The 25,473-nt window shown below is 40.8% G+C and overlaps 1 protein-coding gene across 1 annotated transcript in view; it reads left to right on the top strand.

Annotated features, from left to right (window-relative positions):
• Window positions 1-25,473, top strand: part of LOC109309921 (oxysterol-binding protein-related protein 3-like) — a 37,261-nt gene that overhangs the window by 6,520 nt on the left and 5,268 nt on the right. The window contains exons 4-8 of the mRNA XM_019534821.1: window positions 8,928-9,178; window positions 12,384-12,521; window positions 16,428-16,491; window positions 20,278-20,356; window positions 24,177-24,321. Of these exons, the coding sequence (XP_019390366.1) occupies window positions 8,928-9,178; window positions 12,384-12,521; window positions 16,428-16,491; window positions 20,278-20,356; window positions 24,177-24,321 (677 nt within the window). The remainder of the gene's footprint in view (window positions 1-8,927; window positions 9,179-12,383; window positions 12,522-16,427; window positions 16,492-20,277; window positions 20,357-24,176; window positions 24,322-25,473) is intronic.

Raw genomic sequence — 25,473 nt, 5'->3', positions numbered from 1 at the left:
CCCAGCAGCAGCTGGTGAGTGGCACCTTTTTTTTTCAAAGAGCCAGGAGCTGGGATAGGAGTTCACTCTTGGGTCTTCAGTGCCTGGGAGAATGGTAGAGGCAGAATGTTCTTCCTCAGAGATTTGCACTGACATGGGTTTATAGGCACTGACAGTTTTCTACAATTTCCCACTGATTCCCAAACCAGTACAGCTGTAGTCCCAGTCACAGTGGCTATTGCGTGCAGCTCTGTCATTTCCCTTACCATAGTACATTAATGGTGAAAGTTCTTTAAAAACATCTGCATCCTTTGGGCACATTTTGGGTTACAAGCATTACAATTTTTGTGGAGGGATACACATCTAACTGTGCATCCTCTGGACAGGACAAACCTTTACAGAATTGTGTGGGGGGAACCACATAGGAGAAAAAGGGAATTTACTAAGGCTGACCAAAGCCACCTGGACTAGACCTGGTCTATGCTTTTCTCACAGTGCCAGTTCCCAGTAGTAGATCTTCAGAGTAGTTAAAAATAAAGGTAATTGATTTGTGGGGGAGAGAGAGAGAATGTGGATACAACTAAGCCACACGGTCTACCCTGATCAATTCCTTTGACTCTTGTGGTAAGACCCAGGTTTCCAATGTGGTTCTGTTTTGAATCTGTCTCCAGTCATTTCATAACATATTGCAAAACCATTCACCATGTCCAAATTGCTTTTAATACCCTAATTGAGAGATCAGCCACTTTCTTAGATGAAAGACTCTTCCTTTTAAGTTTCAAACAAACATGTAGGAAAACTGAGGGAACAGAGATTAGAATTTCTCATCCATGTGGTGTTCTGGATTTTAGGAAGAGGCAGCAAAACTTTTTGTTCTCATTAAGCCTTTATTGTAACAATCCCTGACCCAAAATGGTCAACCGACCACTTCCTTTGGATGACATCACTCTTTAGTAAGGGAGTTAACCCTTGCTACTACATCCCCCTTTCTCAGGGAAAAACTTGATATACACTTACTTACTTACTTACAAAAGGAACCTAAGCAAAGCAGAAACATTGGTAAGTCTATTCATTTAGACCAGACTAATTCTCAGATCTAATCTCTTCAGTGGAACTGAGGCACGGCCAGACCTAGTTTGGTAAACAGGTGTAATTTGGTGGAGGTGTTCTCAATTCCTGTGGAAAAGACTACTAGGCATCTCCACCCTGTATGAACGAGGGGTATCTGCCATAGCCTGGACGGTGCCTTTGATGCCTGGATCTGGGATCCAAACTTCCTGATGGAGGGGAAGAGCAGGTACACGTCTTGAAGCATGCCTGGTGTCATAGTTCTGTCTCTGACGGTCCTTTACCTGTTTGTCTTTCTCACAAAATTCCTGTGAATCAACCCGTTTTGGAACCAAGTAATTGATCATACTTGGGAGGGTTGTATGGAGTCAGCAATTCATAAGCAACTCAGCTGGACTCCACTCATGCTCCAATGGTGTTGAATGGAAGATCAAGAGTGCCTTATAGAGATCTTCATTCTTCTGGAGCAAATTCTTCACAGTCTGCACCACACATTCTTCTTCTCCATTACCACGAGGGAAATTTGGACTGCTGGTGACATGAAAGTTTATATTGGGCAAATTGTTTAAATATGGCTCCAGAGAACTGTGGGCCATTATCAGTTCTCAAAACTGAAGGTATGCCATGGCATGCAAATATACTCTTCAGTGCCATTATAACTCTCTCTGTTGTGGTGCTCTAATTGTACCACCTCCACATAATGGAAATAATCTATAGCAACAAGGTAAACAGGATCCTTCCAGGTGAATAAATCGGCTCCCAACATCTGCCACGGATGATCTGATAAATCAGTTATGAGGCATGGCTCCACAGACTTGTTGGTGTTGAGAGTTAGACCCGCAACTCCGTGCAGCACCCAATGACTGGGGAGATGATGGTCTAATTACCCATGGATCCTGTTACTCACTAGCCAGAGCACAGCAGGGAGCAAACATCAGCACACATTGCTTGCAACAGCTTTATTCAGAATGGAGACAGCTTCAGACTAGCTCCCACACTGATGGAATATGGGAAGCCGCAATGAACAAGTTTTTTTTTCTACACTTAGACAATTTGGTTCATGTTTATTAACATTTATTCTACCCTCGCCCCTTCTATGTTCCACCCATTTCTCCTCCCATCTTAAGCCCCACCTCCATATACTGTTTGCTTCATTAGCATGGAATTGCCTATGCATTTCATTCATTTACATGACTTCTTGCTATGAGTGCATGTCTGAGACCTTGACTCCTTTTCTTCAGTCAATGGGCAGACTTTGACCAAAACTGGGGAGCTTCTGGAGGCTTCTTCACCAATCACCATTCAACTTTTTGCATATGTTCATCTCGGATTCTGTTACCAATTACGTGTTGTTTTTCACATTCCAGTCTGTTTTTCTGTCTTAGGTTGTACCATCTTTTACCCTTTTTGGGCCCCTGCATCTTATTTTGTTCCTTACTGTAGCTGGTTCACACCACACAGACTCACACAGATTCACTTGCTGCTTTTCCCTGAGAAAATGGTTGACATGGTTAAAATGGTTACTTAACATAAGCAAATGGCTGGCTTAGATATCATTCTGCCTTGTGGTCAGCAGGTTTGCTAGGCCACAGTTCATGCCTTTTGTATTCAGCTGCAAATCCAGTGCTCCTTAATAATCCAAATTATTGTCACCCTAACATTGAGCACAAACCTTACAACTAGCCACCCAATTCTGTATGTCCTCACAGATGGAGAAGCCACCAAACTGTCCGGTGAGCCCTGGCCTGACATTTTGTAATGCCCTGGTGAGTATCATGAATCTTCTCTAGGATTTGTTGGTATAGTGTTGAAGGTATCAGTACTCTGTGCAGCATGACTAAGTCTCTGACAACATGGAGAATGAGTGTCTCTCGTTGGTACTTTGCCTGTTTACAGTTCTTGAATCTTACTTGAGGCCATCCTTCGAAGCAGTATTTCTTTATTTTGGCAAGAGGAATCAGCTTCTTGAGCTTCCTGAATTTTCATTTGTAGTGAAGCAGATATGGGTAGCCCATCTGCAGTAACATTCACATAAACAGCAATATCTCACTCCTGGTGGACTTCTTCTGGAGACAGTGGAGTCTGTAATGGTGCCCTAGAAAGAGTATCAGCTGTTTATAACTCTTTTCCCAGGATGTGTACTATAATCAGGTGAATTTCAGCATTCTGAAGTGAAATCTTTGGATTCTTAGTGAAAGTTCATCAAGAGGTTTGTCTCCTAACATACACAAGTGGCTTGTGATCAGTTCGTAAAGTACAATTGAGTCTCGTAAGAAAAGTTCTAAGTCACTCGCATGTCCATGTAATGCTAGTGCTTCTTTTTTTCTGTTTGTGCATGTTGGGTTTCAGGTGGAGCAAGTGCTCTTGACACGCAAGCAATAGGAGCCCAGTGATCCACTTTCTGATATTGTAACACTCCTTCAAGCCCATTTGATGAAACATCTGCTGCAATATGAGTGTCTTGGGTTGGATCATATTGGGCCAGTATCAGGGAGGAACTGAATATAGATTTGATCTCGTTGAAGACTGACTGCTGTAGCGGTCCCCAGTGCCATATGCTCTTGTCATTTAAGAGGTCTCTTAAAGGCTATGTTATTGTTGCCAAGTTTGACAAACAACAGCCCCAAGTATGTGGTCATGCCTAAAAATCTGCATAATTCGGGGACATCTTTGGGTTCCCTTGATTGCTGCAATTTGTGATGGGTCTGGTTGGATTCCATGTGGTGTAATCTAATATCCCACAAACATGATCTGCAAAGTAGCAAAGGTGCACTTTTCATTAAGTGTAACTCTAGCCTCTTGAAGTTTTCTGTGTGTTGCATCCACTCTTGCATCATGTTGTGCTTTGGTGGTCCCAAAATTTAAATATCATCAGCATGGCAAAGAACACCTTGTAGGCCATCCAATATCTGTGACATCCCAAACTGAAAGAATTCAGGAGCTGATGAGATTCTGAAAGGTAGCCATTTAAACTAGTATTGGCCCAATGGAGTAAAAATTGTTAGCTTGGATGATTCAACAGGTAGAGGAATTTGCCAAAACCCTGCCTGAGCATCCAATTTTGTAAAAACTTTGGTTCCTGCAACTTTAGCCAAGGTGTGTTCCGTGGAAGGAAGACCGTGTCTTTCTCTGCACATGTACTTGTTCAACTGTGTGAGGTCAACACATATCCTAATCTTACCATTGAGTTTTGGTACAACCACCATCCCAAAACACCAAGGAGTAGGTTCTTGAATCTTTGTGATTACTCCCATTTCCTCTGTACGTGTTAGCTCTTCTTTAACTTTGTCTGTTAGTGGCAAAGGTACCCATCTTGGAATAGTTAATGCATATGAAATGGCATCAGCTTTTAGGCACATCTGATATTTACCTGACATTTTCCCCAGACCACGAAAAGCTGATGGGTATTTGGTTCTGTAGTACTGCTGCAAGGATTTCTGGTCCACTGTTGCATCTAGTTGATGGACAAGTTGCAGTGCCTGTATAGCTGGTAAGCCAACTAAAGACACAGCAAAATTCCTAATCGCATAGACTTCCTGGTCTATACATCTCTGCTTCAGTGTCATCTTTGCATTAAAGGATCCCAGTACTTTGAGGGTAGTGTCACCCGGTCCCCATAGCAGTTTAGTAGGGTAAGGAGAATCCCCTTTCCATGTAGGCTGTAGTAAGGACAGGGGTAGCTGAGACTGTTGCTCCTGTATCTGTTTTAAATGGAATTGGCTGTCTATTGAGCACAATTTCTGTCATCCAGACTCCTGGATCTGATGAAGACTTTGTAACTTCATCTAAAAGTACTGTGCAATCCTCTGCATCCTGTTCTGTGACTTCAGACTCCCATGGTGGAGCGACAGACTGAAGCATAGTGACCTTCCTTTTTACATCACTAACATATCTCTTCTGTAGCAGAACACTGAGCAAGACTGTCCTGGAGTTTGTCCACACCTGTGGCATTGGCCTTTCTTCCCACTTGTTTGCTGCTATGGGCACTGGTGGGATGACTCCCTGTATTTGTTGTGCCTGTTGATTCTATTTGTATCTGTAGTTTCTTTATAGTGTGCATTGTATCCATATTAACTAATGCCTGACAGGACTGAGAATCACTCCTGATTTCTCTTTGTTGCTGTTTAACTAGCTGTGGTTGGCAAGCCTGTGTAATAGCCTTCTGGAGCATTAAATCACAACTAAGTGGTCCCTAGTTAGCTCCTCCTTAAGCTCCCCATATTGGCAGGATTCAGCCATTGTATACAAAGATGTGATGATTCTTAGATATTAGGGTCAGAAGGGACCTCAGTAGATCATTGAATCTGACCCCCTACCCCAGGCAGGAAAGAGCGCTGGGGTCAGATGACCTCAGCCAGGTGCTTGTCCAGTCTCCTCTTGAAGACCCCCAAGGTAGGGGAGAGCACCACCTCCCTTGGAAGCCCATTCCAGATTCTGGCAACCCTTACTGTGAAGAAGTTCCTCCTAATGTCCAACTTGAATCTGCTCACTTTCAGTTTGTGGCCGTTATTTCTAGTTATTCCAAGGGGTGCCCTGGTAAACAGAGCATCTCCTAGTTCTTGCTGTCCCTCCAGATGAATTTGTATACAGCCACAAACTGACTGAATTTGCAGAGGCTGAAGAGATTCAGGTCCCTCAATCTCTCCTTGTAGGGCCTTGCCTGCAGGCCCCTACCCATATGAGTGACCCTTCTCTGGACCCTGTCAAGGTTATCCACATCTGTGTCCCATGTATCTATCCACAGATTCTGAAGGCTCCTGTTTATGGAGATTGAATCTAGCTCATTCATAAATTACATTTCTTTTGCCCAGAAAATGATTAATTAATGCTTCTGTCACTGCAGCATATTGCTTTTTCTCTGCATTTCTAAGAGGCAATGACACCAGAATTTCATCTACCCAATCTCCCATAGAGTAGATAAACTTACCAAGTGGATATTCTTCCAACTGTGTCCAGACCCAACACTTCCCTGAAGCGATTAAAACACCTGATCCATCGAGGCCACATTCCAAGGAATTGGAAATCAGTCTGTTCTGGTGGTGCAAATTCGAGTGCCTGTGTGATCTCTGTAGCCAGCCTTAGTGCTGTACTGTGCTGTGCTGCAGGTAGAGGAGCTCAGCTATGCTCTGCACTGGATCCAGCTGCTGCTAGAGTTGGATCCATCAGTTGGGAATCACCTGTTTGATTTCCTGTTGGTGGCAGCATTTCCCACTGCTAACACCATGTGTTATTCTGGATTTTAGGAAGAGGCAAGGAGACTCCTTGTTTTCATTAAGCCTTTATTGTAACAACTAACCCCTGACCCAAAATGGTCAACCAACCACTTCCTGTGGATATCACCTTACTACTACAGGCCATATGGGTGTTTGTGTAGAGCTATAGTATGAGGAGGATCAGAGTAATTCAAATACTGGTGCTTCCCTACAGCAGCTAATTTCTTCAATAGAAACATTCAAATGAGTAGGAAGAGATAGAAAGGGATGCTTTCATACTTGGATATTGTAAATCACACTTACACCTTCTGAAAACTGTCAGCTTAATTGAAGCTCTGTGAAGAAAGAGTTCTTATGTCACTTAGATGAATTCATGTTCATTTATCTTAAAAAGGGATAGTTTTAATATTTACTCTTAGAAAGCCTCATGCTTTTAGAGGTTGCTTTTGCATTTGTGTGTTTTTAATCAGTTATGCTAAATGTAAATCTCATACTATTTTTGGCTTTAAAATTTTAGTTTCACATTATCAGTGTACATGTGCATCTTAAAACCTAAATCAAAATATCTGGATGATATTGGGATTGAGATTTTTGGCTAAAAGAAAGAAATGGTGGATGTGTTAACAGGTGCATGTTATGAAAGTTGAAAGAAATGATTCTTCCTTTCTGTTCAGCACTGGTGAGGCTTTGCCTGGAATACTGTGTCCAGTATGGGGCACCATGGACAAATTGGATGGAGGAGAGTGACAAAAGTGATTGGCAGGGTAGAAAAAATGACATATGCGGAAAAGCTGGAAAACCTGAAATCATTTAGTCTGAGGAAGAGAAGACTAAGGGAGGATTTGATAAGTTTTCAAATAAAAAGAGGGTTTATACAAGGGAATTGATCAGTTGGTTTTTTTTCTCTTCACAGGGCACAGGCCAAGTAGTAATATAGTAAAAGTCTTAAATTGCAAGCAGCGCTACTTAAGTTAGGTATTACAAACCCCTTTTCTAATATGAGGGTAATCAAACATTTGGACAGATTAGCTAGAGCAGGAATTGTCAGCTGGGAATATGTATACCCCCGGGGGTATTTGAGAAGGCCCTAGGGGGATACATGCAGGTGGGCAGAGATGGAGTGCTGCCACACACCATCCTGTGTTGCCACGCAGGTGCCTCCCAGCCAGCTGGACGCGGGGGACAAGGGAAGTTTGCATGCAGCAGGTACGACTACTCCACGTCCAGTCATGCACCTTACCCCTGTCCCCCGCTCTGCATCCAGCTGCTTGGGAGTACACTGCTCCGCATCCAACTGCTGGGGGTACATTGATCCAAAAAGGTTGAAAACCCCTGACCTAGAGAGCTTGTGGAATCACCATCACTATAAGCTTTTAAATGTAGGTTGGACAGATGCTTGGGATGGTTTAGATCAGGGGTGGGCAATTATTTTGGGCAGAGGGCTGCTTACCCAGTTTTGGCAGGTTGTCAAAGACTGCAAGGATAGCTCCACTCCTTCACAGGTGCCCCGCCTCCTGGTCACCATCTTGGGACTAATGTCTTCGGACCAATGTCCCAGGGCCAGCACCGGTGGGGCCCAAAGCAGGGCACAAGCTGGCAGGGGTCTGTAGAGCTGTCCAGAGCTTGCACGCTGGGCAGCACAGAGGTGGCAGTGGCAAACACTGTCCAGCATGGCAAACAGGACGGCTGCAGCTGCTGCCACCATGCACAGCCCCAATGGGCAAACCTCAAGCCACACAGGGCCCAGGCTGTCTACGGGGCCAGGTTACAAGGTGATGCTGAGTGCGGGGGTGGGAAGGCAGACCCTCCCCACCCCGTGGCCGGCATCCTGTGCTGCAGCCACTTGCAGCCTGCGTGGGGCTGCCTGTGCCTGCTCCAGAGAGCCTGTGCAGGCTATGAGTGGCTGCAGTGTGGAGCGGTGGCCATGGGGTGGGAAGGGGCTGCTTTTCCCTGTGCTGGGAAGGAGCAGGGAAGAAGCCTGGGGAAAAACTGAGTGCCAGGGGGGGAAAAGCAACCCCTCCCCTGCCCCGTGGCCAGCGCTTCCTGCTGCAGCCACTCTCACAGCCTGCATGGGGCTGTCCTGAGCAGGCACAGGCAGCCCCATGTGGGCTGCAAGTAGCTGCAGCTTGGGGGCACTGGCCACGGGGTGGCTGAGGGGCTGTTTCCCTGCCCCCCCCCCCCGTGCTCAGCTTTTCCCCAGGGCACTTTTCCCCAGGCTCCTTCCCTGCCTGGGGTCCCCCCACTTACCTAAGGTTCTGGTGCGGGGCAGCCATGTTGTCCCAAGCCAGAAGCCCCAGTAGGGGCTTCTGGCTAGGAGGGTGGGGCCAGGCGGGCTCTGCTGTTGTGGGAGTCCATCAGGCTTCCCTTGGGTTCTAGTGCCCTTGGTTCCTGTCATTTTTGAACCAAAGGCAGATTAATATTAATTTTCTAAATTTTTTTAGGGGCCCCATGGGCTGGATAGAATGGCCTCATGGGCCGGATCCGGCCTGTGGGCCACGTTTTGCCCCCCCACTGGTTTAGATAGATTGGTATTTTCTTGAGCAAAGGCTAAACTAGGTCCCTTTCAGCCCTATCTTTCTATAAATGTGTATTTTATTATGTTTATGAATAAGATGAAACTATGTAATGTAGTGAATTGATTAATGTGGTTTTGGAACTTCCTTCTAGTTGCTGTGGGGGAAATCAGGATGGAATGCCATTCCGAACGGAGGACATGTTTGCCAGCACCGTGTCCTAATACAAGTAACATTAGCCTATGGAATATCCTGAGAAACAACATTGGAAAGGATCTCTCCAAAGTGGCCATGCCTGTTGAATTAAATGAGCCACTTAATACTCTTCAGCGTCTCTGTGAAGAACTGGAATACAGTGAACTATTAGATAAAGCAGCACATACTCCAGATCCATTTGAAAGGATGGTAAACATTATTTTCTTCAAATACTGAACAACATTAGATTTAATTAATATACTGTGTGATGCAAAAATACAGTCTGTCCAAGAGATGAGAGCACTTATCCAGTTCTTTCTTTGTGCCCCTATCCTAAAGGGACAGGGCTCCAAAAATTTAATATATCAAGTAATAATTTAATATATTATATTATTATATACAATAGGTGCATTATGTATACTCTCACATGTGCACTTATTACTACTATTTTCAATCTTTGCACATGGGACATAATTTTCATTGTCTTAATTGGGAGCAGTTATTCTCTAATGTCTGGTTTTTTGTTTTTTTTTCCCTGCAGCTTTAGACAAGGGAAAAACTTAGATCTGTTCTGCAATATTTTTTTCCTGCTGACTTTTACAATCTGAATTTTTAATCTAATATGCTTCCCTCATGAGTATAAACGGTATAACATCTTATCTCTTTGGTAACATGTTGTGGGGTTTTTGTTTGTTTTCATTTTTTCCTTTTCAAAGCAAACATATGAAGTGCTGTGCCTAGGGAAGAATAGCCAAATGCACAATTGCAGAATGGAAGATAACTAGCTGGGTAGCGGGATTGGTGACAGGGATTTGGCGGTTTGGATGGATCTGCAGACTCAGTATGAGACCGTAATGTGACATGTTCGAAAAAAAAAGAAGCAAAGCAAACAAAGCAAACATACTCTTGTTGGTTGATGCAGCTCAAAATTATTAGATGTAAGACATGAGAAGTGATGACACCATTCTACTTGGCCCTGGCTAGGCCTTAACTAGAGCATTGCATGCAGTTATGGGCTCCACATTTTTAAAGGGCGTGGAGAAGTTGGAAAGATATCAGAGGTGGGCAACAAAAATATTAAAGGGGTTGGAAGGGCAAGTTGCATGTGGAAAGGTTGAAAGAGGTTTATATAGCTTGAAAAAATGGAGATTAATGGGGAGCATGATAGCAGTTTTCAGTAACTTGAAAGGTTGCCGTAGAGAAGAGGGAGAACAACTGTTCTCCCTTGCTGCAGAGGGCAAGCTGTGAAGCATTGGCTTTAAATTGCAGTAAATTGGATTTAGATTAGATCCCAGGAAAAACTTCTTCACTGTTAAAACAGTGAGACAGCAGAACAGACTGCCCAGTGAAGCCCAGGGAGAATCTCCTTCAAGATTTTCAAGAGGAAATTAAGTATTAGTCAAGGATGATTTAGAAATAGCATTCATGCAGGGGGATTGAGCCAGATGTCCCTGGAAGTCCCTTCCAACCCTGTAGTTCTACAGTTCCTCTGTTCCTCAAGGGCATGTATTGGATCTTCAAGTATGATAGTATTAATATCTGTATTAACAGAATAAGCCACGTTGTTTTATTGGCCACGTTGTGTAAGGTTTTTGGGTCACTTTAAAAATGTTCCAAGTCTCAAACTGAGCAACGGATATGCGTACTCGGTTAAAGTACAAATGTACTTTTAAGTCAAATATTTGCAAAGCTCTCGCTCTCTCTCTCTCATTTGTCTGCCAAGATGAAATATGAAGGTTTTGTGTTTTCTGGGCCAGTTGCCTACCTCAGCACTTCTCTCCGCGTGGCTGATTACGGAGGTAGAGCTGCTGTCAACTATTAGAAACATGGAACCCTGGTTTCAGAACTTGGCACACAAGGGAGAGAGAATCTACTCTTTTGTTATATTGTTTTTCTAAGTATAATCACATTTATTGAAAGTTTAAGGCCATACATGTATTCTGATAGCTAAGTAATTAAACCAGTTGTGATTAATATATTGATTGATTTTTAAACAACATTTTGCTGTTTCCCTTACAGTTAATGAGGCACTTAAACTCAGTGTCTCTTGTGTTGGTGACGCTAATTTCTGTAAACAATCTGCTGCAAATTAGATGAATAGTAACTTACTTTTTTTATAAGAAAACTTTACTTCTGTCTAAAGGATTATTTTTCACTTCTCCTTCTACAGTCTGAACCAAATTAGGTAATCCTTCATGGTCAGTAAAAAAAAAAATTTTTTTTAAGAAAATGTATTTTAAAAAGAAATAAGTAGTTGCTTTTTTATGAAGACGTGAAAATGAAATATTTTTGTTTTTGTCCTTAATTTTCAGGGAAACTACACTAAGAATAGAGAAATAGGGATTTCTGCAGACTGAATATGGTAAAAGCTAGATGAATATTAGTTAATATCTCATAATCCTGCTACAGGATTGGAATGTTTCTTTTATCAACTGATGTACTGAGATTTGAAAGGGAGTATATCCACGTTCAATATAAAACTTTCCCAGAAAGAAAGGGGGAGGAAATTTTATCAGATAAAACTTGGAGTTTTGCTGAGAAGACAGCAGTTTTTCTAGACAATTGCAATCTCTTAAGTAGTGCAAAGGAAACTGTCAAGATAGGGTAAAGGTGAGCACACAATAGACAAATGCAGGTTGAGCTGATGGAGACAGTAAAATCGTAAAATGCATTTGTAAATGTATAAAGCAATGACTTACTGGTCAATACATATGTACACACGTGTCTTCTCCCTCTCCTCCTCCCTCTCCCTGGACAAAGAATAGAGGATAGGACCACAACCGAAGAAAGATAATATTTGAAAACATTTTTCTGGTCAAAAATTCAAATGAATCCTTTTAATTTACCATCTCTTTTTGCTCTTTAGAGTTCTGCTTTGTTTATAGTCCTTATTAGCTTGTAAATGTTTAAACTCTAATTTTAGAAGTACTATTTTAGCAAACATTTTTTTAGTGCTAGTCTTAGAGTATCATTAATAGCTGCTAGCATTTTTGACCTAGCATCTTTAACATGCATGCACGTACACATGCACATACGCATTTATAGTAACAGTTTCATTTTGAGTATTTATTTCTAATTCATTTAAAGAATCCTTTTCCTGTCTTTTCATTATGTTTGTTACAGCTTTGTTGTGATAAAAGATTTGAAGGGTACTTCATTTTTATTCTATCACTTGTAAGTTTTTAATCAAAACCTTGAAATGACTCTGGAAAATTGAATAATACTCCAATGCTTACATTTAATGCTTGACTTGCAGTAGGCATATATACATATTTGCAAATTGCCAACTGCAGGAAAAAAATGTAATATCTGACATCAATGTAAGGCCTCTTCCACCCCCCCGCCCCCAACAATAAAATGAAGCAAAACTGAAAACTGTCAGTATTAACCAAAATACTATGTACTTTATTCTTAGGTGTATGTGGCTGCTTTTGCAGTATCTGCATATGCATCCAGTTACTACAGAGCTGGAAGTAAGCCATTTAATCCTGTACTTGGAGAAACCTATGAATGTATCCGTGAAGATAAGGGCTTCCAATATTTTTCAGAGCAGGTATTGTGTTTTGTGTTACATAAACATACCGTTGTCTATTTAATAAGCTAATTAATTTTGGATGTGTGGCAGGAGTCCACTGGTGCTAGCAACAAAATGTGCAGAAGCTAAAGGTAATTTGTTCCCATAAGACTCAAAGGACACTACAGAATTACAATAGAGGTGTTTTCAAGCTGCTAAAATGCACTTCACTCTGGGGTATAACATGTTAATAGCACCCTGGATTTTCTTGATCTCCCATCCAAAAACAAGTGCCTGACTGTGCAATTATCCTGTAAAATCTGGAATCACAGCTTAGCATATGGTTGCAGGACATATATATAGTAAAGCAGAGAAGGTCTGAGTATTTCTGCAGATAGTTTCCCAACAAGAGAATGATGAAAGTATAACAAAATACAAGGTTGGAAACCAGCTAAATGAAGCAGAATTGAATTATTAAAATGCTAGACTTAAACAGGTGTGGGGCGGGGGGATGGAATTTGGTTACTGTGGCATTCTCTGAAGTAAAACAGGTTAAAAACAGTTTTTCACCTTATACAGACAGGAGGGGAAAAAACAAATTTTTCAGTGATTATGTAAGTGGCTTAAAACAACCTATTAGAAAACAAACTTTCAGTTAAACTTTGTAGATTGAACCATAGAACCTAAAACACTAGATCTTTAAGTAAATATTATGTAATCTTAATATAGTCCCGGGCATTCCTGAGCTGGATAGATGAGAATGGATAGAGCAGGTATCAGATTTAAAATGGTAGTAGTATTCCTGTACTAAATTTCAGATTTATGGTGATGTAATCCATTGACTCGTATGAGTGACATGACTCCAATCTGATTTTACACCAATGCAGTGGTGAATTGGGCCCAGTATTACATTTGAAGTATTTTGAGTTGATATGAAAGGATTTGTCCTTCTGTGACAAGTAGATGAAATGATTAAAACATTAACTGTGTGTTCTAAACTAGTAAGATCCATCATACAGTTTTCCATGTTAAATAATTGAACTGTAAGTATAGTAGTAGTAATAGTCTTATTTGCAGCTATTGTTAAAACAATACAATAAAATGAACAATAAATTGCGTATAACATAATAACATTTATAAAGATTATAAATTATCATTTTTGCTAAATGTACAGTAAAAGCTTTGTTAGTTGGCATGAGTGGGGAAAGGGAGGTGCTGGTTATCTGAGAGTTATACCAGCAGCAATAGCCTGCCCTGCCCCATGCAGATCCCTTTCCCCTCCCCCCTGTTCTGTTCCCCCATAGACTTTCCTGCCTAGGGGTGCTCGCACATACTCAGCTGCTCCCCACCCCCAAAACATTTTTTTTTCTACCTGTGCCTTTGCAGGTATCAGCTAGAAGGGGTCCCAGCAGTTCCTCTATCGGCAGTGTCGCTGACTAATGTAAACAACAGAAATACTTGATGCGCATGCTGGATAGACTCAGCAAAGATTCTGGTTGCTACAGTGAGGATTTGTATTGGGGGATATTGGAAATTCCAGTTAACAGAGTATTCCAGTTAATAAGATGCCGGTTAACACAGCTTTTACTGTATTCAGTAACAGCCATTCAACTACCATAATGGCCATAGCAGAAGCTTCCATGTTGTAGTCCTGTCAGGTCAACAATGTCAGACATTCACAATCCTGAAAAAGCATCTAAGCTGCTTGCAGATGTTAAAAAAAACCCCCAAAATAAAACAACCCCCCGCAGCGCTTAAAATTCCACATGGTCCTGCACAGAGCCTAGCACATGCCCAGAAGAGGTAGCAGCTTAGTTGGACCTGACCTGCCTAACGGCTGTATAGATTGGGCACTTCAGTGGGGCTTTTTTGGTGCTTTTATCTAATAACTGGTTGACTCAGCCTTAGATAAAAGCACCAAAAAGCCCTGCTGAAGTGCCTGATTTAAACAGACGCTGAAGAGCAGAGTCAAAGTAATGCACTGCTTGTTCTGGTAAAGCGCTTGTTTAAACATCTGCAAACAGCCCTAGTTTATGACAAGGACACAAGAAGAAAAAGAATCCATCCTACCAGTTTATACAAAATTAAAAGTACTACTACCACTTGTTTAAAAAAAGAAAACTTTAAGTGCTAATACACTTAGTTTAATAATACACTTGACTGGCATGGGGTGAAGGAGCAATAGGTGAGTGCAGAGAAACACAGGAAATAAAAGCATGCAGCTTGATGTAAGTGAGTTCTTGTCCATGTAGGCAGTTAAGTTCTTTGGGCAAGGACCATCACAATATGTGGTGGGAGTCGTGTTATGTTTCACAGAAGCACATACAGTGGTGATTCAGGTGATTCTACATTCTTACTAGAGTAAATCTGAAATAACTATTCAAGCTAGTGAAATCTCTTCGGATTTACAGTGGTGTCAGTGGGTGCCTCTACACATGCACTTTGCTGCACCCCGTAAAGTGTCACTGTCTACATGTACTCCAGTATTAGGGTACAGTAAATTAATTAAGTCTGCCATAGGATAGTATTGTCAGGAACAGTACTATCCTATGGCGGCGTAATTGCATGTACTGAAACGCGTGTAGACAGTGACGGGCTGGCTGAGGCACAAGGGTGCTAAAGTGTGGGGGCTGCCTGCCATCTAGCTCCACAATTTAGCACCCTTGTGCCCCAGCCAACCCCCCAGCTGCTCAGCACCACCACCCAAGCTGATGCCCTGTGTTCTCTGCCAGCCTGCGGCTGCTCCACCCCAGCTCAAACTGCAGTGGTCCTGGGCTCACGTGCAGATGCTGTGCCCAGGAACTGGTGACTCTGGCACAAACTGCACCGGAGTTTATCACATCACCTTAATGGCACACCTAGATGCACCCAGGGAGAGCTAAATTTAGACTATAACACTTAGTGAAAGCTGAGAAAGAAGGCATCACCTGACTATGGGTTAGAAAGTGCCGAAGGACCCCTTATAGTTGAACTTATCATACCCAGAGGGACCTATTTGAATTTAGTTAAAGGACAATACTGGAAGAGAAAGTATATGCTAACATCATACATGTGGCCACTTAAATTGGGAGTAAGGTTCAAAGTAGTCTGCATTTATTCCTAACTGAAAATAAAGTGCTTTGTCATCTGTTGCTTTTCTGACATTGACTATTTGCGCCTAGTATATTTTCCACTAACATCTGCCCAGAGATGAATAAAAAACTTAACTGCAATGAGAACTGCTCCTACACTTGTGTGGGCACTCTATTTCACACAATTTTCTTTAATCACCTGTGATGATGAATTACAGCCATCACCAAAATAGCAGAGGTTGTAAAAATAAGTAAATACATTTTAAATCATGCTACCAGTCGAAGCAGATTCTGAGGAAGTGCCAGTGGTGGAAGGTTTAGACAAAAATGCATATGTTAAAAGGTGGTAGCTGCTGGTCTTAAATAAGGTTATGTGGATTTTTTTCCCAAGTGGTAAGCAAAGCCAACTCCCATTAAAGTAAATGGGATTCTTGAGTACTCAGTATCTTTGACATTTAGGTTGTCACTGCCTTTATTTTGGCATTTGTTTGTTTTACAGCAGAAGTGAATTAGGTTTTCAGTTTCTTTAAACGTGTTTGCAGCTACCGTGTAATGCATTAATGGGCCCTCCTATAGGCTAGCTGTAGTTACCACGTTAATGGCAATATACAAAATATGTCATTAACATTTAACCCGACCACAAAATGTCACAGGCCTTTTTAAAGTATTTGCTTCAAATTTACCCCACAGGCCTTTGTAAACTCTGGTGCTTGCTTTATTTATTTATTTATTTATTTTACTGGCTCTTCTCTTGGGACAGAATTATAAGAGAAAAAGCTAGGCATTTAAGCCGGAAAATTTACCTATGGAAAAAAATAAGTCATGTGACCATTAAATGTTAATTTTATCACTTTTTCCTCCCTCTCTTTTTTAGGTGAGTCATCACCCACCTATTTCTGCATGTCATGCTGAATCTGCAAATTTTGTTTTTTGGCAAGGTAAAAATCCATTTACTGCTGTAGTCCTCGTAATTGCTTTATCTTGCATGTAAACAGAAACATCTAGCAGATCAAGAGGAAGAGTTTCCCAGATGTTAAATAATATTAGAACTACTGTTTGGCAATCTTTGTCCCTAAACCCTGTCATGCTTTCTACATTATTTGCAATTGCATATAATTTCATACAATCGTTTCTTATAAAAAATCATTCATGAATGTTAAATACAAACTTCTGTACTTCCTAAATGTTTTATAGTTTAAATTTTAAAATAAGAACTGCATATCACAATATCAAAACGTGGTATGTTAAAATAATAATACTAGGACTGTAAAACTGTAGGCTAGCACCTGGGTGCAGGTGGTTCTGTTTTGCCTATTTAGCGCACATTTTGAGAATTAGCTTAAGTATTTGGACAAGAAACTGGATGTAATGCCACTTTCTTCCTCTCTTCTGAGTCTTCAGAAGTTACTACAGAATAGCTGGAGTTTTACGAACTGGGCCTTAACAGTCCCTATTTTCTTTTCAAAATTGAGTGCAACGGCTTCCTTTTGTGATTACAGCTATCGTTCAGTCATGAGCTGAGTTACCTCAGGATTATTCCCTGAGCAACATATTTTGTATTGTTAGAGTATACAAATGAAATGTAACTATGTTTTAAACACTCAATTGTCCAGTATTTTACAATGCATGCTCTAGGTACATTACAACTTTTAATCCCATTATAGTTGGTTGATTTGATTATTGTTATTATAGATGGAGCCATATTAAAAAAAAAAAATAGTGAGCTCTAGCTAATCTGGATTTGACTGCAACATTAATATATGCTTCTGCCGTGTGTACATATATATATAAAAAAAAAGTATGGCAAGAATTTTCTGTTCTTGACCTGAAAGAAATACTGAATAACTGTTTAGTCACTAGGTTAGACCATATTAGAAGAAGATTGGATAATGTTATGGAGAAGGAAGAAGCTGCCCAATAAAAATAGAAACAGTGATTCATATGAATCACAAATACTACCTCTGTCTATGGTACTAGTCTATGTATTAGAGCAGTGGTCTCCAAAGTGGGGTGTGCACACCCCAGGGGGGGTACGCAAGACAGTCCATTGGGGTGCGGGAAGAAAATATTAGAACTTCTATTTATATAGAAAGGGGTGCACGATCAAAAAAAGTTTGGAGACCACTGCATTAGAGAACAGAATACTCCTCCATAAAAGCTGGCCCTGTAAGTCAGAAACCAAAGTTTCTTTTTGGTACCTGAGAGGACAGATTCAGGGCACATGCAGTCCTTTTAAAAAGTGCTTATCTGGGCTGTTGGAAGATGCTGATGACATTTTGACTTCTGCTAGGAGAGTGCAGGTGATTAATGCTGATGCCTGTTTCCCCAGGACAATCCTAAGGATATGTATAACCCTACAGGACATTTGTCATTGAGGCAGTTCTTTGGATCATATGAATCTGTCTCACTATCACATGACCTTCTTTATAGAAAAGGAATTAACTTGGGATTAGTCAAAGGACAGCTAAAAGATAGGAAAATTACCTGACTTTTGCTGAACATAGCAAGACTATAGATTGATTTTTTTGAAGGTCAAATTTATATTTCTATGGTAGCTAAATTGAAAGGTTTACTATTGAGAGATCTGTGCTTCCTAGATTGTGGGTGTTGAGTAACAGTTTTTGTATAGTACTCCTCTCTCTCACTCTCTGCCCCATCCTGCTCTTTCTATTCAAAATATTGTCCACCAAACAGAACCCATTTTTAATCATTCACCTGAAACTGGTTGCTTCTTATGTTGACAGATACTAAAGAGGAGTTGACTTTTTTTTTTTTTTAGTTGCATTAGAAACATTAGATAGAAAGCTCCAGTAGTTGTGGTTTCTGTGGTATGACTTCTTCAAATTAATTCATTTAGCACAAAAAAGGGTTTGTGACCTTGTACTAATTTTTTCTTCTTGGGAGGTTTCCAGTGTAGTGGTTTTTAAATCAGACGGCCTCACTATAGAAGAGATCCCGAAGTTTGCCATAATTACTTGTAAGGCACCTTAACTCTTGAAGTTTGACCCTTACATGTCTCTGTGCGAAATCTTTGACTAATTTTAGCTCCTTGCTGTTTATCAGATGCAGTATTTCAGTTAAGTTAGTATTTCCTTTTAGAGGTTGTATTTTTCCCCCTTCTCTACCCACCAGGTGAAAAGAGAAAAATAACATAGAATTCAGAGCATCGGACTTGCCTAAATACTGTCAAAATAATGATGTTTCTGAACCTTTTGTGAAATAGCAATCATGACAGAAATGCTTGTCAAGACTGCTAGAACAGTGTACACAGTATAATCCCTGCAACCTCAAGGCTGGGGACTGGATCTTTCTTCAAACTGATGGAGGTGGGGGGCTGTAGGTCCTTTTCTGGGCTCCTTTCTCTAGGGTTGAGGAGAACAAATTCATTTGTATTGAGTGGGCCCCATAATGTGGTTCAGTCAATCTGTTTGTTTTTATGCACCTGAAGAGGGTACATAAAATCTGTGCGTCTGTAGTGTTAACCCCCTCTCATACAGAGTTCAGAGCTTCCACTCAATCTTTGGGAAGAGCATAGGATTGAGATCTTTGGTGTACTCTGAGAATTGCATTAATCACCTTTTTAGGCTTGGGAAGGAATATCTTCATTATCAGATTGGCCAGGGCAGGATGAGGTTTTACTTACTTTCCCCATAGCTGCTCAAGGATTTGGTTGGGCTGATCGTGAAGTTTTAGTTTGATGTTGTAGCTTTAGCAAGTGCCCAGTGCAGAGGTTGTATAGAGTTCAGTTCCCTAAGGCATCCAAATCAGACTTGGACTTAGGGAAAGGCATCCCCTAAGGAAGTCACAAAGTACCGATGAAGTTCCTAATACCTGGTACAGTGAGGAGACGACTCTCTTTCCCTAGCCTCTTAACCCTCAATGAAGAGTGCAGTGATCTCCAATGAAGGGGTGGGGAACAGTTGCCAAAAAAAGAAAGCTGTTGACAGTTTTTTACTAAATGGAAATGTTTAAAAAAGGAATCTTGATCTGTCCTGGAAGAGTTATTGCTAGCTAGACAGTGCCCAGATGAGTTAACTTAATGAAGTTGTGCCGTAATTAAATCACACTGGTTGAATTTTGTCCATCTTTAATGTCTGGGATACATGCATGTTGAACTTCAAGATGCTTTTTTTAACTTGGCATATATTTTCAAGGGTCTGCTACCATACACTGGGATTCCTTAGCCTTCCTTTTCTATGATAGGATTGGAGAATAATATTACATTAGCCTTGGAATAGTTAAACTGTTCTAACTGTGAAACCACCTATAGTGTTGGGGTTTTGTTGTTTTTTTCAAAAGCCTGAAGGGGAGTTATATCTCCCACTTGTACCTTTGCAATTGTCTCCCTCTGGCTTTTACTTTAAATTTTTATATCACTTTCACATGGTAGTCTTTCTGAAATGCCAGTTTTGTTCTTAGAGATGGTCTCATCCCTTGTCATCAGGTAATGATGTTGTATGTCACCTTGGAACCATTCATTCAAATTCTATTCATTTAAACAAAATACAAGAAATTGCTTCAGTTTTTCCTCTGGCTTTTGCTTTCTTCTTAAAAGTAAAGGATAACCTTTTGATGTGAAGCTATCTTTATACATGATTAGATGTTAATGCCTGAACTTCACATACGAAAGTGTTCACTGTGTTACATGAAGCTTTAAAAATGGCTCAGAAATGCTTTCAGCCCACAAGTTGTTGTTACACGTGTCCTGTTTTTTTCTGTTTCAGATATGAGATGGAAAAACAAATTCTGGGGAAAGTCCATGGAAATTGTTCCAATTGGTACAACACATGTAACTTTACCAGCGTAAGTGGTTTTGAGCAGTAACATACTATCACAGCAAAGTTGGTCTGCATTTGCAAGATAAGATCGTAATTCCAGTATAGCATTAATTTTCCAGAAGTGTTTTTACTTCTGGCCATATCAAAAATCCCTTAAGGGCTTTCTTGTCAATACGTGTTAATATTTTATCATTTTAAATTGCCTTACAAATAAATGATTTTTTTTGGTCATTGAGGAAAGTCTGCAGGCTTAATACTACTGTACAGTATTCAGAAGACCCTGGACTCTTATTTGACTCCATTAGCCAGCCTTTACAACGATACGGCTCTTTGGGGCAAGTACAGTCTTTTTGTTTATGGGTTTGCACAAGTATCTAAACTGGGGTCCTGATATGTGTTTGAGGGCCATGACTGTAATTTGAAGGATCAGCCACAAGAATGGGTTCTCGTATTCAGTATTGAGGGAACTTGGCTGGTAACAAAATGAACTGCCTCAATCAGCTTGTCCTTCATAAGAGAAATACAGACTGTCCCTGTACTGATCTGTCACACATCCCTCTCTCTATAGCAAAAGATTAAAACCACAGCAGAATCTGACTTGTTTCAGGTTTGTGTTGGAGAGTGCATGTCTGAAGTTTGAGCCCTGTTCTAATTAAATCTGCTATTTCCTCAATCAGGCCTACAAATGTAATTTGCCACTTAAACGCTAATGGATGAAACATTGCTATTTTGATGTATATATGCAAAATTAAGCAAAATATTTGTTCATGTACAGATACTATATCAAGTTTTTGGAGGGGCTGGAGTGCTGGTGTAGAAATAGTGGTAACATGGCTTACAGTGAGAAGATGACTGAGACTCTCTCTGGGCGCTTGCAGACATTCAAAAAAAAAAAAAAAAAAAAAAAGCAAACCATAAAACTCACGCTTTACTTTAAATTCTGTGTGCTCCCATGCTGAACCCAGCATATGCCCAAAAGATATAGCACATTAGTTGCACCCAGCTCACCCAATGCCTGTACAGATCAGGTGCTTAGTGAGGATTTTATGGTACTTCTATCTCTTGAAGTAACACACTGCTGCTTCCAGTAAAGCACATTTTTGTTTTTGTTTTTTTTTAACATCTGCAAGCAGCCTCTCTGGTCATCTGTAGAAAGATGGGTAATAGGGGTGTGCGAAACAGGCCAAATTCAATTCAGATTCATCCCGAATCGGGGAGAGTGATTCAATTTGTTGATTCAGATCACTGTCCCGATTTTTGATTCGGCCAAATCCGAATCTGAAGATTCGATGCTGATTCAGAGAATCAGTGATTCAGCCATAGATGCAACTTTAAATGTTTTTTCTACATACCTCAAGGTACCAGGAGCAGCTCATGAATGCTGCGATGCTGGGGAAGATGGAGCATCCCACAGGAGTGCGGGGTGGGGCCCCCCCATATGCTTGGTGGCGAACCCAAAAGTGGACTGGAAGCACTTTCAGTCCACTGCTGGGTCTGCCACTGAGTGCACAGAGGCCCCCTTTCTTCCCCCCCATGCTCCCCTACCCAGCCCGGCGATCAACTGTGGTGGGACACTAGGTGCCCCGCAGACCCAGGAGAGGACCAATCACTGAGCTGGGGGGGTTTTGGGGAACCCCCAGCACACTCCGTGGCAGACCTGGAACTGGACCGGAAGTGCTTTAGGTCCGCTTCTGGGTCTGCTACTGAGTGCACTAGGACCACCCCCCCACACACTCTCATGGGATGCTTCATCTGCCCCACCATCACAGCATTCACGAGCCACCTAGTACTTTAAGGTATGTAGAAAAAACATTTAATCTTACCAAATCTCTCTGAATCGATTGAGAGGGTTCTGATTTGATTCAGAGACATTAAAGGGTCTCCTGATTCAATTCGGATTCAGAGATTCAGCCACTGAATTTGGCCAAATCTCTGCCAAATCGAATCAGGAACCGAAGCTTCACACAGCCCTAGTGGGTAGCCATGTTAGTCTGAAGACTGGCAGAAAGTAGGGCAGGGTGATATCTTAGAGACTAACTGGTTCAGAGAGGCACAAACTTTTGTAGCCAACAGACTACTTCATCAGAGTCTGTTTTATCTGTTTCCATTTAAACTTGCCCCTGCAGTACAAAGTTGTTAAAGTAAGGAGTCGATTTTTAATGCACATTGAAGTATGCCTGTATGATATGTGAATAAAATGCAATCCAAAAATTCCATCCCTGAAATTATTCTTTGTTCCTCATTATTTGAATTTATGGGAAGAATGAAGATACAACATACAGTTTGCCTGGTTTTGTTTGCTCGTGCCAAACAGGAACAATGAAGTGCTCTATGGGAGTTGGTTTCTCTCTCTTTCTTTTTATGCTGTGTAGGATATTGCTGTCACCACAAGTCTGCTTTATCCTTTTCTGCTGAGGAAGGAGCTATGCCTGTCAATATACAAAAACTACTGACTCAACAGAGCATAGGAATCAGACCTACAAAAATTAATCTTCAATCCAGGGCAGAGGGTGTGAGAGAGATTCAAAAGTGTGAGAGATACTAGGTAATCAGTGGAGAAGACTAAAGTAAAAAGGAAGGAACAGGTTGGCTTTCTTCTCCCTACCATGGTGTCCCTGATGAGTATCACCACTTCCCTCAGTTTCTGTAGAAGCAGCATAGTCACTCTTGTATTGGAAGTGTAGTGGAACACTTGAGAAAAGTGGGCAGATCCATTTGTGAGATTCTTACTAGGAAAAATATTGATAGGAGGTAGACTCCTGCCCTCTCTCCATCATCATGACAATGCCTCTTTCACCATTCCTCTATATATCATCTCCATGTATTATCATTTTCTTTCCTTTGTTTTCTATTCTAATTGTCATTTGCAAGGCAACTTGTAAGGACTAAAAGATATTCACATATCACTGTAAGTGTTCATGTTGTGTTCATCTTGTCACTGGGGACATCATTCATAGGTTGGGGTCCAGATTACAATGGAGGATGGTCTTTGGGCCATGTATGGTCTGAAGGTGATGGTTTATATCCCTACAAAAAGGTTTTTATGAAAAGCTGGCTATAAGAGCACTGTAAAGGTGGATGTTTAACAGAACAGAAGGGAAAAATTAAAATAGGTTTTAGAATGGAATATTCATTCTTATTGAAGAAGCTGTGTGAAATGAAAGAATAATAGAATACTCATCTACTCTCCTGTATTGTCTTCATTTTCCTTTTTTTTAAGAATAATTAAAAGGTAAATGTATGTGATATGTATTTTTAATTTTTTAATCTATTTTCCTTTCACTTTTGCTAAAGTGTGTAATTGCCTCTTTAAGTAGTCAGTTGATAGGCCAATCTTCTTGCACTGTAACCTGGAGCATTTGCACATTTTTTGCTTAAAAGGTTTGGTTTTTCAAAGCTCACTGAAATCAGATAGAAAGATGCCATGAACTTCAATGGGTTCTACATCCAAGTCTCTCCATGTTATGAATTGTGAACACTTTTTGCATTTGTGAAACATACTTTTAGCACACTTTCCCTCAATTAATTATAGCGTATCACAGTTACTACTTCTGTAAACTTCAGTTAATTTTTTCAGCTCATCCTAAGTAACTGACTCTAATGCTCCATTTGCACCAGAAGTGCAAAGTGTTTTGTAGGATACAGAAGTTATAAGATATAGGTCTAGCTACATGTCTAGGGAGAGGGAGGCAAAGGGAAGAAAAAAAGATAAATTCATCCAGAAAGTTCTGTTCTTGAATTTTTACTCAACAGGTTCCTCAATCCATCATTTGTGCTGAATTAGTTAGTATATATATATTTTTTTTTTTAAGAATTGGCATCTAATTTGCCTCTCTCTTTCCAAGTTTTAGAGATCATTTTGTGTGGAACAAGGTGACATCCTGCATCCATAACATCTTGAGTGGGCAAAGATGGATTGAACACTACGGGGAGATCATCATCAAAAATCTGAATGATGACATTTGTCATTGCAAACTGACTTTCATGAAGGTGACCTTTTAACCACAGCAATGTTAATAATACCCTTTCTGTTGAACACTGTTGTGAATATGATACTATATAATAAAGTCAAGTTCAGCTGAGTGTTTGTGCCCTTTAAACTGCTGAAGAATTGCATTTTTTCCTTTTCTTTTACTGTAATTTCTATTGATGCTTTGGATATTGGTGACTGTTAAGTGGAGAAAATACTCTACAAGAGTTGTGTTCCATTTGGGAGAGCAGGAAATAAAAGCTGCAGCTTTTTTTAAGGAGACTCCTTCAGAGAAACAGAAAAGAATGCAGAGATTGGGGAAAGGTTCTCAACATCGGAACCATATGGCTGTTTGCACAGCAAAAAATGATTCAAGTGGCCTCTAGCACTGGCTTGCTCTATGCCCCCAGCTAAACCACTGTGATCTTGTCAAGTTGCCCTCTGTTAGCAGCTGTAGTGCTGGTCCTTGCAATCAGGATGCTTAACCAGACTGAAGTGAGCAACTAGCATTCTCCTGTCTTATGTATATGCAGCATAGCTTAGTTGAGCTTTTCGGCTTGCGTGTCAGTCGAAGGCATCAGGCACAAAGCCAATCCAATTTACAGTTAAATCAGTAGTAGACTTAATAACTACTTGGTCCCAAATGACAACTAAACACCCAAATGACATACCAGTAATACTTCAATCCATTGCACTGAAATCCCAAAGGAAAACTACATGTACAGCATGCTGGGACCATAGGAAAGTAGGGCTGGAAGAGACCTCACACGGTCATGTAGTGAGGGCCTCACACGGCCCCTTACTCAACACAGGATTATCTCTGACTAAACCATCCCAGCCAAGTGTCTGTGATTTTTCTAGATCTTTGATGCATATTCACAACTTTTTTAAGCAAACAAAGCTTTGCTTAATCACTTCCAACTTTGATTTTCCAAGTGCCATGGGACACATGTGCCTGCAATAGAAGAAAAGAAACCGCTCTAAAATGCCTTTGAAATTTCATGTTCTCTGTATTTGTCCCCTCTGGTATGGTTTTACTCTAAGTAGCACAGAAGTGATTTTTTTTTTCCAGATACTTGTTTTTAATTATGTGATGGATTTGTGATGCTTAGTTCCATGGTTGGAACATGTTCTTGATATACTGAAGATCTTAAGCATTTGATATGTAAATC

This window comes from Crocodylus porosus, unplaced genomic scaffold, assembly GCF_001723895.1.
Source record: "Crocodylus porosus isolate Cpor-Errol unplaced genomic scaffold, CroPor_comp1, whole genome shotgun sequence".
Classification (NCBI taxonomy): domain Eukaryota; kingdom Metazoa; phylum Chordata; order Crocodylia; family Crocodylidae; genus Crocodylus; species Crocodylus porosus.
This window is presented reverse-complemented; position numbering and strand designations above follow the sequence as displayed.